The following is a 12,701-nucleotide window of genomic DNA, read 5'->3' on the forward strand; positions in this document are numbered from 1 at the left end:
GTAGAAAATAAAACAAAGAGCCTTTGCATCTGTTGTCAAAATCTGCAGGGGTGAAAGGTGAAAGAAGAACCCTCCAAAAAGGGTGTTGTGAGAGTGGCAACATTTATTGGCACAACATTTATCAATTTGAACGTTTGGTGGATAATATGGACAAACAAAAAGTAATCCTTTCAGTTGATTTCTATTTAAAAAAAATTCGTAAAACGTCACATTTGATAAACGTGTTGATAACACTGCACTTGTAGCTTTGGTTCTAATTAAGTTCAGCATTAGACGATCATCACCAACATGATACAATCGGTTTCTCATGCATGTATCAGGTGTTTGTTCCTCAGGTGCTTGCAGCTCTGAACGGGTCACATGACCTCACTGTTTGCTGGTATACTCGATGGATACGTGTGGAAAGCGATGTGCCAGTTGGACGGCCATCTCCTCATACATCTGGAGCAGAAGGAAACGCCAAGGAAGAACATATGCCGACAGGTATAAAGCAGGTGAAAAAGCCCTCTCGGGGTCACCAGCAGAGCGCCTGCCACACATTCACCAAACATCATTTTGACAATCCCTCCTTCACCCCATTGGTCTTACCTTCGGCCGCGCAGCAGTTCGCTCGTCCCTCAGTCCGGCGGAATCCCTCTCCGTTTTCCCTCCATTCGCACATTGTTTAATTTGGCACATTCGATCCGTCTGTGGTCGTTAATCCTTCGGGCCGATCGGATTACCTTCACCAGATGGGACTGTGTCCATTCTAACACGCGTCTTCGTGGTACGAGGTGCGGCGTTTTTCTCGTGCATGGTGGGGTGCGGCACATCTCACAGGCGTGGTACAGTGCAGGACAGCACAACTGAATGCTTGTGCGCAAGGAAGGGGAGGGGGGCTCCCGTCGTGGCCTTGGGCACGTGCAGGGAGGGAAGGGGCTGCATTGAAGGTTTCCTCAGAATGACTCGGCATTTTCCACAGGCTGCATCGTGGACCCGCCACCATCGGATGTGCACCAATAAGGAGGTGGCTCGCATGAGCTGAGATGGAAAAAAAACGAGAGATATTTAAAGAGAAAGAGAACAGAAGCACACGATGGAAAAAGATGGAACAAAGAGCTTGAAAAAGGAGCTCAAATCTGGTCCTCGTCCTTGGGATGACATAACTGACTTTTGGGACATCTGTATGTTGAATGCATATTGTTACGGCTGTGGAAATTCGCATTACACCATGAAGGGCCTGTAGGTGAGATATCTCTAAGTACATGTGTAGTTAGCCCCAAATCCGTTGTCTCGAGGGAATTTATGTGATTCATTCGGGCTGCGACGCTTTGAGATAGCCGTTTTTCTGTTCTATCTTTATTTTGAACCAACCACGTCTCAACCGCCATCACACAACAACCACCTTAACCACCACGCCAGCCATCGTCACCAACCACAACCACGCTCCAACCCTCAGACAACAACAACAACGCCAACAGCCACGACCTTTACCTTCACAACTCAATCCCGCAAACATCGCATCACCGTCATTCCCAAACGGCACCATAACCATCAAACCACTGAGCGTTGGGCTGTCTTGGGCTCGTTCAGCGATACGCACCGTGCCGCGAGTGCAAATTGCGGCCTTTCCGAGGGAGAATTCGGATCAAGAATGCTGCACGCCCACTTCTGATCCATCTGATTAGCAAGCGCGGAGTGGCTTGGCCCCGCCTCCAGGCGCGTCTGTGTGAAATCGATATATGCAAAATCTAGGATCAGGGGAGGTTCACGCCCACTTTTCGTCCGTCCAATTGGCGAGCGTGGCTCCGCCCCGGAGGTCATCCTGATCCGGATATTTGCATATTGTTTTCTCCTGCCGGCCTATAAAACGGCGAGCGCAAGGCGAATTGTGGCAGAGTGTGGCAGTGGCAGAGTGTGGCAGTGGCAGAGTGTGGCAGTAGCAGTGTGTGTCGGCAGGGCAGAGTGAGTCGAGTCATCGGTGTGGCAGAGAGTGGAGTCGGGTGGCGATGTCATCGGTGTGGCATCGAGTTGGGTTCTGCAGTCGGCTGAGGAGAGTTGCGGGAAGAGGCAAAGGAGCTCGGGTCCGAGGCGAGGACGGCGGTCGGCGACGAGGTCGCGGTGTGAGATCGCTCGTCGCGGGACCCAAGCCAGCCAGCCATTCTCCTCCCCCAGGGCATCGACAATTCCCCCTTTCCCCCGCGCTGAGATAGTGCAAAAAGGGGGCCCCGTTCCCACCCCACTCCAAACGTCGTGCCAACGAAACCCGCCAAGGAGCACGGAGTCGGGGCACAGCCACGCGGCCACATCTGCGGCTCGTCCGCCAACGCGTCACGAGGACGCGGGTAGGACCCCCCCCCGGTCTCGCGGACCTGGCCGCTCCTCCAGGTCACGCCCACATATTGGCCTCCAGGCCTGTCTGCCCCCTTGTCTATGAGGGTGGCTTCTTTCCTTTGCTTTTGAGTAAATGTGTGTTGGCGCCGTCTGTAAAGTAGAACTGTATCAGTGTTGCCGTGTGTACGCGTATTCGGTCGTAACTCTGCGTCATTGTTTCTTTTGTTTTAACTGCTATATGTGCATTTTGACTGTTTGGCTGTCGATGTGTGCCTTCCGTGTGTCGCGTCATAAATGTGCATTGTGTGAACTGTTTTCCCGTTTCGCTTCGTCTTTTCTTTATTGACCTTCCATCCTGCTTCACGTAAAGGGTTCGTCGTGGGCTTAATTCGCCTGGTAATTAATCTGAACCGTCCAGGTCGGCGATAACACCGCTCGGTTATCACTGTAGCACGGAAAGGGCCGCCCAAGCGGCTTGTGTCCGGAGTCGACCTGCGGCGAGGTGCGATCGCCCGGTCGACCATTCGCGCAGGTACTTAGGTAGATCGAATTTGGCGAGTGACCCTATCCTTCGCGGGTTGGCAATTGGCACGATCGTGGTGAGGTTAAACCCCCACCCGTGACTAGCTCCCGGCGTTGGTCCGAGAGGGTCATGACTGAATTGTCCATTCCGGTGGGCGAGGCAGCCGCCATTCGAGTCGAGCGGCCGCTCGCACGCCGGCGGGCGCGAATTCGCAACAATATGTTTTCCAGATCCGTAACAATATGTTGGTCGATGAAGGTTAAGTTCAGTTAAAAAACTGAATTCTCATCTTACAAATGGAAAAGGGCACTTAGACTTTAGATACAATTAATAATTTATTTTCATCCACAAATAACGAGAATCAGATTAAAGTACCAAGTCACATTGAAGGGGGAAATTAATGAAAGATTCAGGCTGAAACTATTGAGAAAAACAAACAATTTAATAGTTGACACTTGTACACCTGATCATAAGGCCGTACAAAGAATAAACCCTTGCAGGTGATGTGAAGAATTTCCTACAAGAGGAAAAACAAACACAGTTATGGGATTAAAGATATCCCAAACTTTGAGAAACAAAATAGAATTCCAGTTCATGTTTACACTTTAAATAAATAAAAATGAATGGTGTGTGTGTGTGTGTCTTTGTGTGTGTATGTATGTGAGTGTGAGTGTGTGTGTGTGTGTGTGTGTGTGTGTGTGTGTGTGTGTGTGTGTGTATGTGTGTGTGAGAGTGTGTGTGTGTGTGTGTGTGTGTGTGTGTGTGTGTGTGTGTGTGTGTGTGTGTGTGTGTGTGTGTGTGTGTGTGTGTGTGTGTGTGTGTGTGTGTGTGTGTGTGTGTGTGTGTCTTTGTGTGTGTATGTATGTGAGTGTGAGTGTGTGTTTCCACCTCCATTTTGGTAAAGGGTCATGATTGACAGAGCAAATTGTGAAGTTTTCTTGTTCTCAGAGTTGTTCGTTTGTAGTAGTATTCATTCCCTGGAATGATTTTTTTTATCCTTCCTGTAGCTCCGACTATCACCGGTGTAATTTTTCTTCACTTTCCAAGTCCTCTTGACGTCCATTTTCAGATCCTGGTATTAGGTCAATTTCATGATTTCTGTATCATTTTGTCCAAAGTCATGAGAACTGAAACGTCGATCAACAATGCCGACACAATGTCCAGACACAATGCTTTGTTTGCGATGTCCACACTTGATGGGCTCATCTTGTCATACATGAGCATTTTATGTTCATTTTCGAGGATCGGGTGTGGTTTGTGTTTCCATGATTGTTTTGGGGCTGGGATATTGAAATTTTTATAGATGTGAAGGTGGATTACTCCACAGACGCTGTTGTGTCTTTCTGTGCACAGCTGTTGTGACATGAGTAATTTACATCCTGAAAGTAGGTGACTGGTACTTTTTGTTTCTCCCCCACAAAACCTGCATTTGTCCGATTGGCTCAATCCCGCCATTTTCTTAAAGGCATTAGTGTGGTGTCGTTGGTCTTGAGCAGAAATGACTCGTTCTCCATCCAAACGAATTTGATCTCTTCTTATTCATTACAATGAGCCTTCCTTGTAGATCCTTGTTCGATCAAACTCCATTTTTTGTAGTATTCCTGCTCTTTTGTCATTCTCCCATTTGTCACACTATATCTGCTGATATTTACTTTTATAATTTCCCTCTTTTTTTGCAATCATTGGGGCTGTGTTTGTTTCTGTTTCATTTTCCTGTGTCGTATCTGTAATTTACTCCTGTTCCCCTTCACCAATCGTGTACACTTTGCAGTGGAGGATGATTTCCTTCTCGTTTAAGCTCCTGCTTTGTTCATTTAATCTCCTACGATTCGTCTGGCGCTGAGTAGCTGATGGTTGTAGAACAGGCGACACCTTTTTAGCTTTGGTGTCGTGTGCTGTCAGTTCGTTTGTGGTTATTCAAGTGTGATAACCGATGAAACACTGCAGAACACAGAACACTCGTACGGTTTCTCCCCAGTGTGAACTCGTTTATGTTTATTCAAGTGTGATGACTGACAAAACAATTTAGAACATGCAGAACACTTGTACGGTTTCTCCCCAGTGTGAACTCGTTTATGTTTATTCAAGTGTGATGACTGACAAAACAATTTAGAACATGCAGAACACTTGTACGGTTTCTCCCCAGTGTGAACTCGTTTATGTTCATTCAAGTTTGATAAATAACGAAAAACCTGAGAACACACAGAACACTTGTACGGTTTCTCCCCAGTATGAACTCGTTGATGTTCATTCAAGGTTGATAAATAACGAAAAAACTTCGAACACACAGAACACTTGTACGGTTTCTCCCCAGTGTGAACTCGTTTATGTTTATTCAAGTTTGATAACTGACAAAACAATTTAGAACACACAGAACACTTGTACGGTTTGTCCCCAGTGTGAACTCGTTTATGTTCATTCAAGGTTGATGAACTACGAAACAATTTAGAACACACAGAACACTTGTACGGTTTGTCCCCAGTGTGAACTCTTTTATGTACATTCAAGGTTGATAAACTACGAAACAATTTAGAACACACAGAACACTCGTACGGTTTCTCCCCAGTGTGAACTCGTTTGTGTTTATTCAAGGTTGATAAATTACGAAACAATTCAGAACAAACAACGCACTTGTACGGTTTCTCCCCAGTGTGAACTCGTTTATGTTCATTCAAGTGTGATAAATTACGAAACAATTTAGAACACACAGAACACTTGTACGGTTTCTCCCCAGAGTGAACTCGTTTGTGGTTATTCTCCCCTTTGTTTGGTTTCTCCCCAGTGCAGTTGGGTTTCTCCCCAGAGTGAACTAGTTTGTGGTTATTCAAGGTTGATAAATTACGAAACAATTTAGAACACACAGAACACTTGTACGGTTTCTCCCCAGAGTGAACTCGTTTGTGGTTATTCTCCCCTTGGTTGGGTTTCTCCCCAGTGCAGTTGGGTTTCTCCCCAGAGTGAACTAGTTTGTGGTTATTCTCCCCTTTGTTTGGTTTCTCCCCAGTGTAAACTCGTTTGTGGTTATTCTCCCCTTGGTTGGATTTCTCCCCAGTGCAGTTGGGTTTCTCCCCAGTGCAGTTGGGTTTCTCCCCAGTGCAGTTGGGTTTCTCCCCAGTGCAGTTGGGTTTCTCCCCAGTGTTGTTGATCTCCCCTTGGTTGAGTTTCTCCCCAGTGTGAAATCTTCGATGTTGATGTCGATTCGATGTCTGAGTACATGTCTTGGGACACACAGATCGATTGTGGGGTTTCTCCCCCAGAAGTATTCTTTGATGTCGAGATAAATTTGATTCACAATCAAACTCCTTGGTACACACAGAACACGGGTATGGTTGTTCATTTCTTTGGATCTGCTTGGGTACCTTTAAATACCTTGTGTGGATGTCGTGAGACACGCTGTTCAATTTATCAGAGTCCTCACAAGAAGACATTTGCTGATTTAAACAATCTTCTGTGTTGAAGAACTGGATAGAGTTGGGAAAATAAATTATTTTCATTTCTTTCTCTGCAAAGACAAAGAAGCATCAGAACTAATTAGGTCATGATGTGTTCAGCACAAGGTATTATGGGATACAATCAGGGTCAGATAAATGATATATGGGGGACATTAGACTTTCTTTTTTGAAGGAAAGAGAAATCATTGTTGATATTTTTGCACGTTTGGTGATTCCCAATGATCAGCGAGATGATCTGAGATCATAGTAACAAAAAAAAAAACAAGAAAAAGAGCAATCAGAGATTGCACACCCTCACCAGGACCTGTGCTGTGTAGTTTTGTGTTGTATATTTTGTGCAGTTTGTGTCATGTTTTATTACATAATTAATGAGATATAATTAGAACTGCCACTTTATAAAGCTGGCAGTGATGACTGGGTACCAAGACGTCCCGCTTTCATCGGACACCTGAACCTGACAGATGACGTTTTATATTATAATTCAATTGAATTTAGAATCGGATTAAAATCAATTTTATTCAAATCAAATGGAAGACCAAACAGGAACAGACAGTGCTGCATTGGAGTAATCAGAAGGAACCCGAACAAGCAAAACGAAAAGATAGTCACCAGGAGGAACCTGGATAGGATTCACATTTCAACTGCTGCTCCTGTACCCTCAAACCCATCCTTATTAAACAAAAAAACATCAATAAAATAATATTTATTTTTTAACCACATCAAAAAATTAAATAATTACGATGCCATACCACGTGTCCGATCAAGTTCAAATTAACATCATTATATTATAACATCTGTCCTTTCCTGCCTTGGCTTAGCACGGTGCGTGTTGGGAGAATTAACAAGGCCGTTGTTGCCGTGAGTTGTGCATTTGGACCGACGGGACCTCGATAACCATCCGCTCGGGTTACGCACCGGACGAGCACGGTTACGGCTCGTCCGTTCGAGCTCCGTTGAGGGTGTGGATTCCTCGGTAGCTCGCCACGTGGGTCTCGAGGTATTTTGAAGATTGGCAAATAACCCTGTCCCACGTGGCTGAATTATTGACGATTCACAGTCCTGTAAAGGACTCGTACCTTCGGAGTTATCCGAGGGTAACGATCTGAATTCCGGCTGTTCAGTGGAGTCGACTCTGCTCCTCCAACTAGCGGTCGTGTTCGCCAACGAAACTCGGCCCCACAACAATATAATCTCCGACTAATTTTCAGTTGTTACTGGAGTTCATTAGGGGGTGTGTATTGGCCCCCACACTTTTCAGTGCTTGTATGGACTGGATTCCGGGGAGGATGTCGGAGAGATCAAGCTGCGGTGCATCGTTTGGGAATGTCAAGATCTCGGACCTTGATTTCGCAGACGATGCATTCATCTTTGTGGAGACTCTGGATAGCCTTATGTTAACCCTCAAGGTATTGAATGAGAAGTCGGAGTCGCTGTGATTATGGGTTTCCTGGGTAAAAAACTAAGATCCAGGCTTTCAATGACATCTTGGATGCTGCTGTCCTGTCTGTCCCTGTTTGTGATGAGGATGTTGAGGTCACGGAGAGATTCACTTACCTTGGCAGTGATATTCATGTCTCTGCTGGCTGTGAGCCAGAGGTCAACAGACGTCTCGGTTGGGCCTGCGGAATCATGGATTCACTTGATCATGGGTTGTGGCACTATTGGTACCTGTGCAGGAGGACACAAGTCCGAGTCTTCAGGTCATTGATGCTTCAGGTCTTTCTCTACAGATGTGAGACTTGGACTCTGACCAGGGATCCTTGGCTATCGCTGGTCGGACTTTGTGTCCAACGAGCGGTTGCTGAGAGAGACTCAAATGAGATTTGTTACCTGCATAGTCCGTGTGCGTCAGCTGCGGCTGCATGGACATGTGGCTCGTTTTCCTGATGCTGATCCTGCTCACCAGATTCTCTCAGCGAGGGAGCCTCGTGAGTGGAAAACGCCAATGGGCCGACCACGTGTCTCGTGGTTGCAGCAGGTTGATCGGCATCTGAAGGAGATGGGGATGGGCCAGACATCTGCCTTAGGGATGGCCAGACGGAGGACCCTGGGGTACCAGTGGAAAGTGGACGCAGCGACGCGCTGCTCCGGCGCATGCTCCCATACCTGACCTGTCCTGAAAAGAGGACTCAAAGACTCACAAGACCCCTTTTCGCATTCAGACCCTGAAGACGTCTTTTTCGGAAAAAATCGTTTTGACACTTTCGACACCTTTCGATTCCTTCATCCTTCAGACCTTTTGAGCCTTCAAACCTTTAGACCCTTACACCGCTTAAATCCCTTTGGGCCCCTTTTACCTCAACGCCATTCAGACCCCTAACACCCCTCAGACAGATGAGACCCTTGACCATTTCGAGCTGAAGACAATTTGCACCTTCATATTGTTATGGATTCAGCGGTGGCGGGATTCGCACCCAACTCGACCCCAGTGTTAAGGATTCGGCGTCACTTAACAGCACCGCCGTCTCTGGGGTTGTAATACCGGCTGCTTTGGCACAGGTCTCGGGTCACGCGCCTCAAATCGCGATACCAACGTACACCTGGACCTTACCAGTTGGGGATATAGACCCCGGTTTCAGACTGGTTTTGTCAGAGACCGAGCGAATTCTGCCAGTCTGTTACCACTTTGGTTTTCTATCCAAATTGAGTGGATCGTTCCTCGGCACGGCACAAATAAATTAAAGGCGGCAAATCTCGTATAACTAAGCCAGATTTATTGGGGACACATCGGGGAACACAACACAAGCAAATACCTTGTGTGGATTCACGACAATCACGACACAACAATTCACGCATTCACGACAATGTTATAATTAATCAATAACCCGTTCTTAACTGGGGTGCTACGGATTACGGGTTTCAAAGAGAACCCGAGTGAGATAAACCTAAGACAACATGCAGACAAGACGCGGACAGCATGCAGACAGGACACAGATTACTTGGTGATGCTTCATGGAAGAGAGGAAAAGTGTCAAAGGCCCGAATGCGGCTCTTGACAAGCCGATGTCAACGGATTCGAGCACCCGCTCGAGCACGCCGTGTGGCAAGATGGCGGCGTCGTCCTTTTTCTTCTCCCAGCACCGCTTGCGCACGCAGCCTCAGCGCGTCCAGACCCCGCGAGGTCGACGGCCCAAGACGAAAGATCTATGGTATGCTCCAGATGGCTTTTCACAAGGTCCAGCAGACAAGTCCGGGCCTGGCCTGTTCACCAGACAAGGCCAAATCGAGGTGTTGGGATCCGCAGGCGTATCGACAAACGTGTCGAGCAGTGTCGAGCCGTGAGGTGAGTAAGGACAGTCTCCGTGGTTAGACGCAGGTTCAACCTGTCGATGACCTACTCATAAAGTCGATCGCCGACTCACACAGCAGCCAGTTCCTCTCGACGCAGATTGCAGCCTCCCACTCGTCGTATCTATACAGCAGAATCCTCATTCGACACTCAGGCTCAATTACTCCCTCGGCAGATGGCCAACTAACCCTCAGGTTCAGTTCCTCTCCCAGCCGATGGCAGACAGACCTCATGCAGTCCCTTCCCTGCCTTTCTTTCAGCTCGCTCCTCACGAAAGCCAATCGCAAAACAGACACAGCCGTCCCTTATCGCGCCACATCGGCGCTCTCAGTCCCATCTTCGCCTTCCGGGCGCTCGCTTCTCGAGGCCACCCCCTCTCAGAGCGTTGGGCGGGGCGTATTGTCCGGAGAGGGAAACGAAGGAGAAGAACCACTCGGTACACCACCACTGCACGAACAAATGAACAGCCTCCTACACCTCCCGACACACATGTAGGTTCAATGAACGAACAACCTGGCTAAACATGCATTTAATGGGGGATCTGGGCTAATCCTTTCTATAATAACACACTAAGGGCCATTTCCGCAACAATATAATCTATCCCTCTGTCTCTGTGGCTTTGTTCCTCATGCTCAGCCACATCTTTTAAGTTGTAAACTTCAAACTTGTGGTGCAAATACAACATTGTATGGGGGTTAACATCGGTTATGTGGACACGGCCTCACGTGGGGGCATGCGGGAGCAGTGTAAGTTATGGATGTAAATTTGAACCGTGTCGCACCACCTAATAGTGGTGGCACCGGGTATTACAATTTCTTTTTTCCCCTGCGCAACTCTGAGGTGAAGGCACTCTTCACATCCACGTACCAAACAACTCGATTTAATCCAAACTTTCCAATTACAGTCCTCACAACCGTTTCAGAATATTGGTCGATAGTGTTCATCTCTGTCTGTCTGTGTTTGATTGTGACAAGATTTTTGGTCACAGTTTTCAAACTATCGCTCATAATTTTTTTGTGTTTGTAGTTGACCGGCCAAGGACAGCAAAGCTTAATTTTGAAAGAGATTTTAATCTGAGAATTTTTTAAGTGGCTCTTCATCATTGAGAGATCGGGCCAAAAACGATACATACAGCACAAAATCTGAAAAGGTTACAGATGGATTCTGAAGAAACTTTGTGGACTGGTTGGGTGTGTGACAAGGACGGATTGCTTAGATTTTGATGAAGAACTGGTTACGGATCCGGATATGAAAATTTTAAAGGGATTCTTCACCAATGAGAGTGAGGACCAAAAACTATATTTACAGGAGCATGATATCTCAATAAGTTGTGGAGGATGAGTTCTGACAAAACAAGGTGGATGAGCTGGTTAGGTGACAAGGTAACGAGATTTTGAATCAGATCCAGATCTAGATCAGGCCGATTAGTTTGATACAAAACGTAAACTTTTCAGCCTAGTCGAGGTCTGTGCTCCCCTGGGTGCCCTTCGAGTTGTGTGTGTTTTCCACGTTCCTCTTGTTGGCAAATGCCGGCTCCACCTCAGATTGGCCAGCTCTGCCAGCTGAAGCGCATGGATTTATACACCACCAACACCTTTGAGGTCACGTCTGCCCTGTACGAATTTTTCACCGTACGTACATCTATTTCCTCCTCCAGGGCCTGCGCTAGATGTTTTAACTATCTGTCCCTTGTTATCAAATCCTTTACCGATGAGTCCCCACTCTTTCTCTTAAATACCTCCATTTCGTGTTCTGGCTCCACATGTATTGTATCTTCTGACTCCATCTCCCACTCCGGCTCGCTTTTATCCCCATCTATCTCCCGTGGTCCAGCTTCGCTCCTTAACCTCAGTGGCTCTGTCTCTCAGAGTCTTTTAGTTACCTTCTCTCTTCTCAACCTTGAGCAATCCTTTCTGTTTCACCCCTCACCTGATCGACTACCTTTTCATGCTGCACACATGCCACATCCTCCACCATTTGCCACCACTTCCCAAGACACGTGTCGAGTTTCCCCCCAAGTTGAGCCCCCTTCCTGCCTTCATATCAGCCATAAGCTGAATCAGCATGGTCATGATGCCGTGCCGTACCGGGGATGCCCACGTGGTGTCCTGTGGAGTCTACGCCATTGGGGGCTGGGCTAATGGTCGGGGGTCACAAAGGCTGCCAAGCAGTGGTTTCGGTCATGAATGATCGGAAGGAAACATCATCAGTTTGAACTTTCTTTCGCATGAAAAATACAAACAAATTAGAAACTGTCATGCCTGTGATTCATAGGGCAGGTGTTCATTGAATCAACGAGCGTACCTTCACCTGCAGGTCGAGGTAAGTCGCTTGTCTCATCTGCCAGTATTTGCTTGGGCAGGTCGAAGATCCCAATGGAGTCCACAAAAGGAGTAGGCCATGGTGTGCCGGTGCAGGGGTCCAACACAGAGAGTAAATGTTCATCTGATTTGGTGTAAACGAGAGTAAAGAGGAATGGAATGATGACGTCATGAGGTATAACAAGGTTTCGTTGATGTCCAAGTGGGAGGATAACAAGGATGGGATTCCCATTAACAATTAATTACCAACTTGATGGGGATTTGTACCTTGGGGGGAATAACAAGGACCGGGTATACTGTTGTTACATTCACTCTCTGGAGTTATTATTATTAATTATAAACAATAAAACTAGAACATGAGGAATGAGTTTGTGATTCAAACCTTCACATGGAGGGAACGAATCATCGATAAACTCGGACTCGATCTTCCCTTTTACCACAGAATCTGAAACATAAACAATCGGAGTGACGTCACGTACCGGGTCCGGACTCCTGATCCTCGGGTGAACCGACCATGGACCTGTGGGATGAGGGAGAACCTCCCGGACCGAGCGCGTTTCCTCCATCGGAGCCGCTCGTGGATCTCGGGACGTTCTCTTTGTGATCTTCACCGGAGAGTTCTCGGGTCATCGTGCACCGTCTGGTACTGTAAGTACAGTGTGGTAAAGGAAGGCACCCTGTGGTGCACGAGCCGTTTCGGCTAACCACGTGATCACGAAGCTTGTCGAGTCACCGTTTCTCGATGGTGGATTCGCCACCAGTAAATCACGTGACAAACCAAAACTGACGAGGAAACAAAAAAC

The 12,701-nt window shown here is 47.2% G+C and overlaps 1 protein-coding gene across 15 annotated transcripts in view; it reads right to left on the reverse strand.

The window, feature by feature from the left end:
- Positions 1–16: 16 nt before the first annotated feature.
- LOC147006474 (uncharacterized) overlaps positions 17–12,701 on the reverse strand; it is an 18,644-nt gene continuing 5,959 nt past the window's right edge. For 10 of the 15 annotated variants that reach the window (XM_085868695.1, XM_085868691.1, XM_085868693.1 and 7 more), the window contains 3 exons: positions 12,378–12,544; positions 11,882–12,022; positions 3,260–6,338 (listed from right to left, as the gene is read on the reverse strand). In XM_085868695.1, coding sequence (XP_085724821.1) covers positions 4,750–6,338; positions 11,882–12,022; positions 12,378–12,528 — 1,881 coding nt within the window. In that variant the 5' untranslated portion in view covers positions 12,529–12,544 and the 3' untranslated portion in view covers positions 3,260–4,749. Of the gene's footprint in view, positions 1,021–3,259; positions 6,339–11,881; positions 12,023–12,377; positions 12,545–12,701 lie in introns of those variants that run through there. The other 5 variants (XM_085868701.1, XM_085868700.1, XR_015054808.1 and 2 more) reach the window with 4 other exon arrangements.

Source organism: Eptatretus burgeri, unplaced genomic scaffold (assembly GCF_056783735.1).
Source record: "Eptatretus burgeri isolate ZD-2024b unplaced genomic scaffold, Ebu_testis_v1 Ebu_testis_scaffold_3170, whole genome shotgun sequence".
Classification (NCBI taxonomy): Eukaryota; Metazoa; Chordata; class Myxini; order Myxiniformes; family Myxinidae; genus Eptatretus; species Eptatretus burgeri.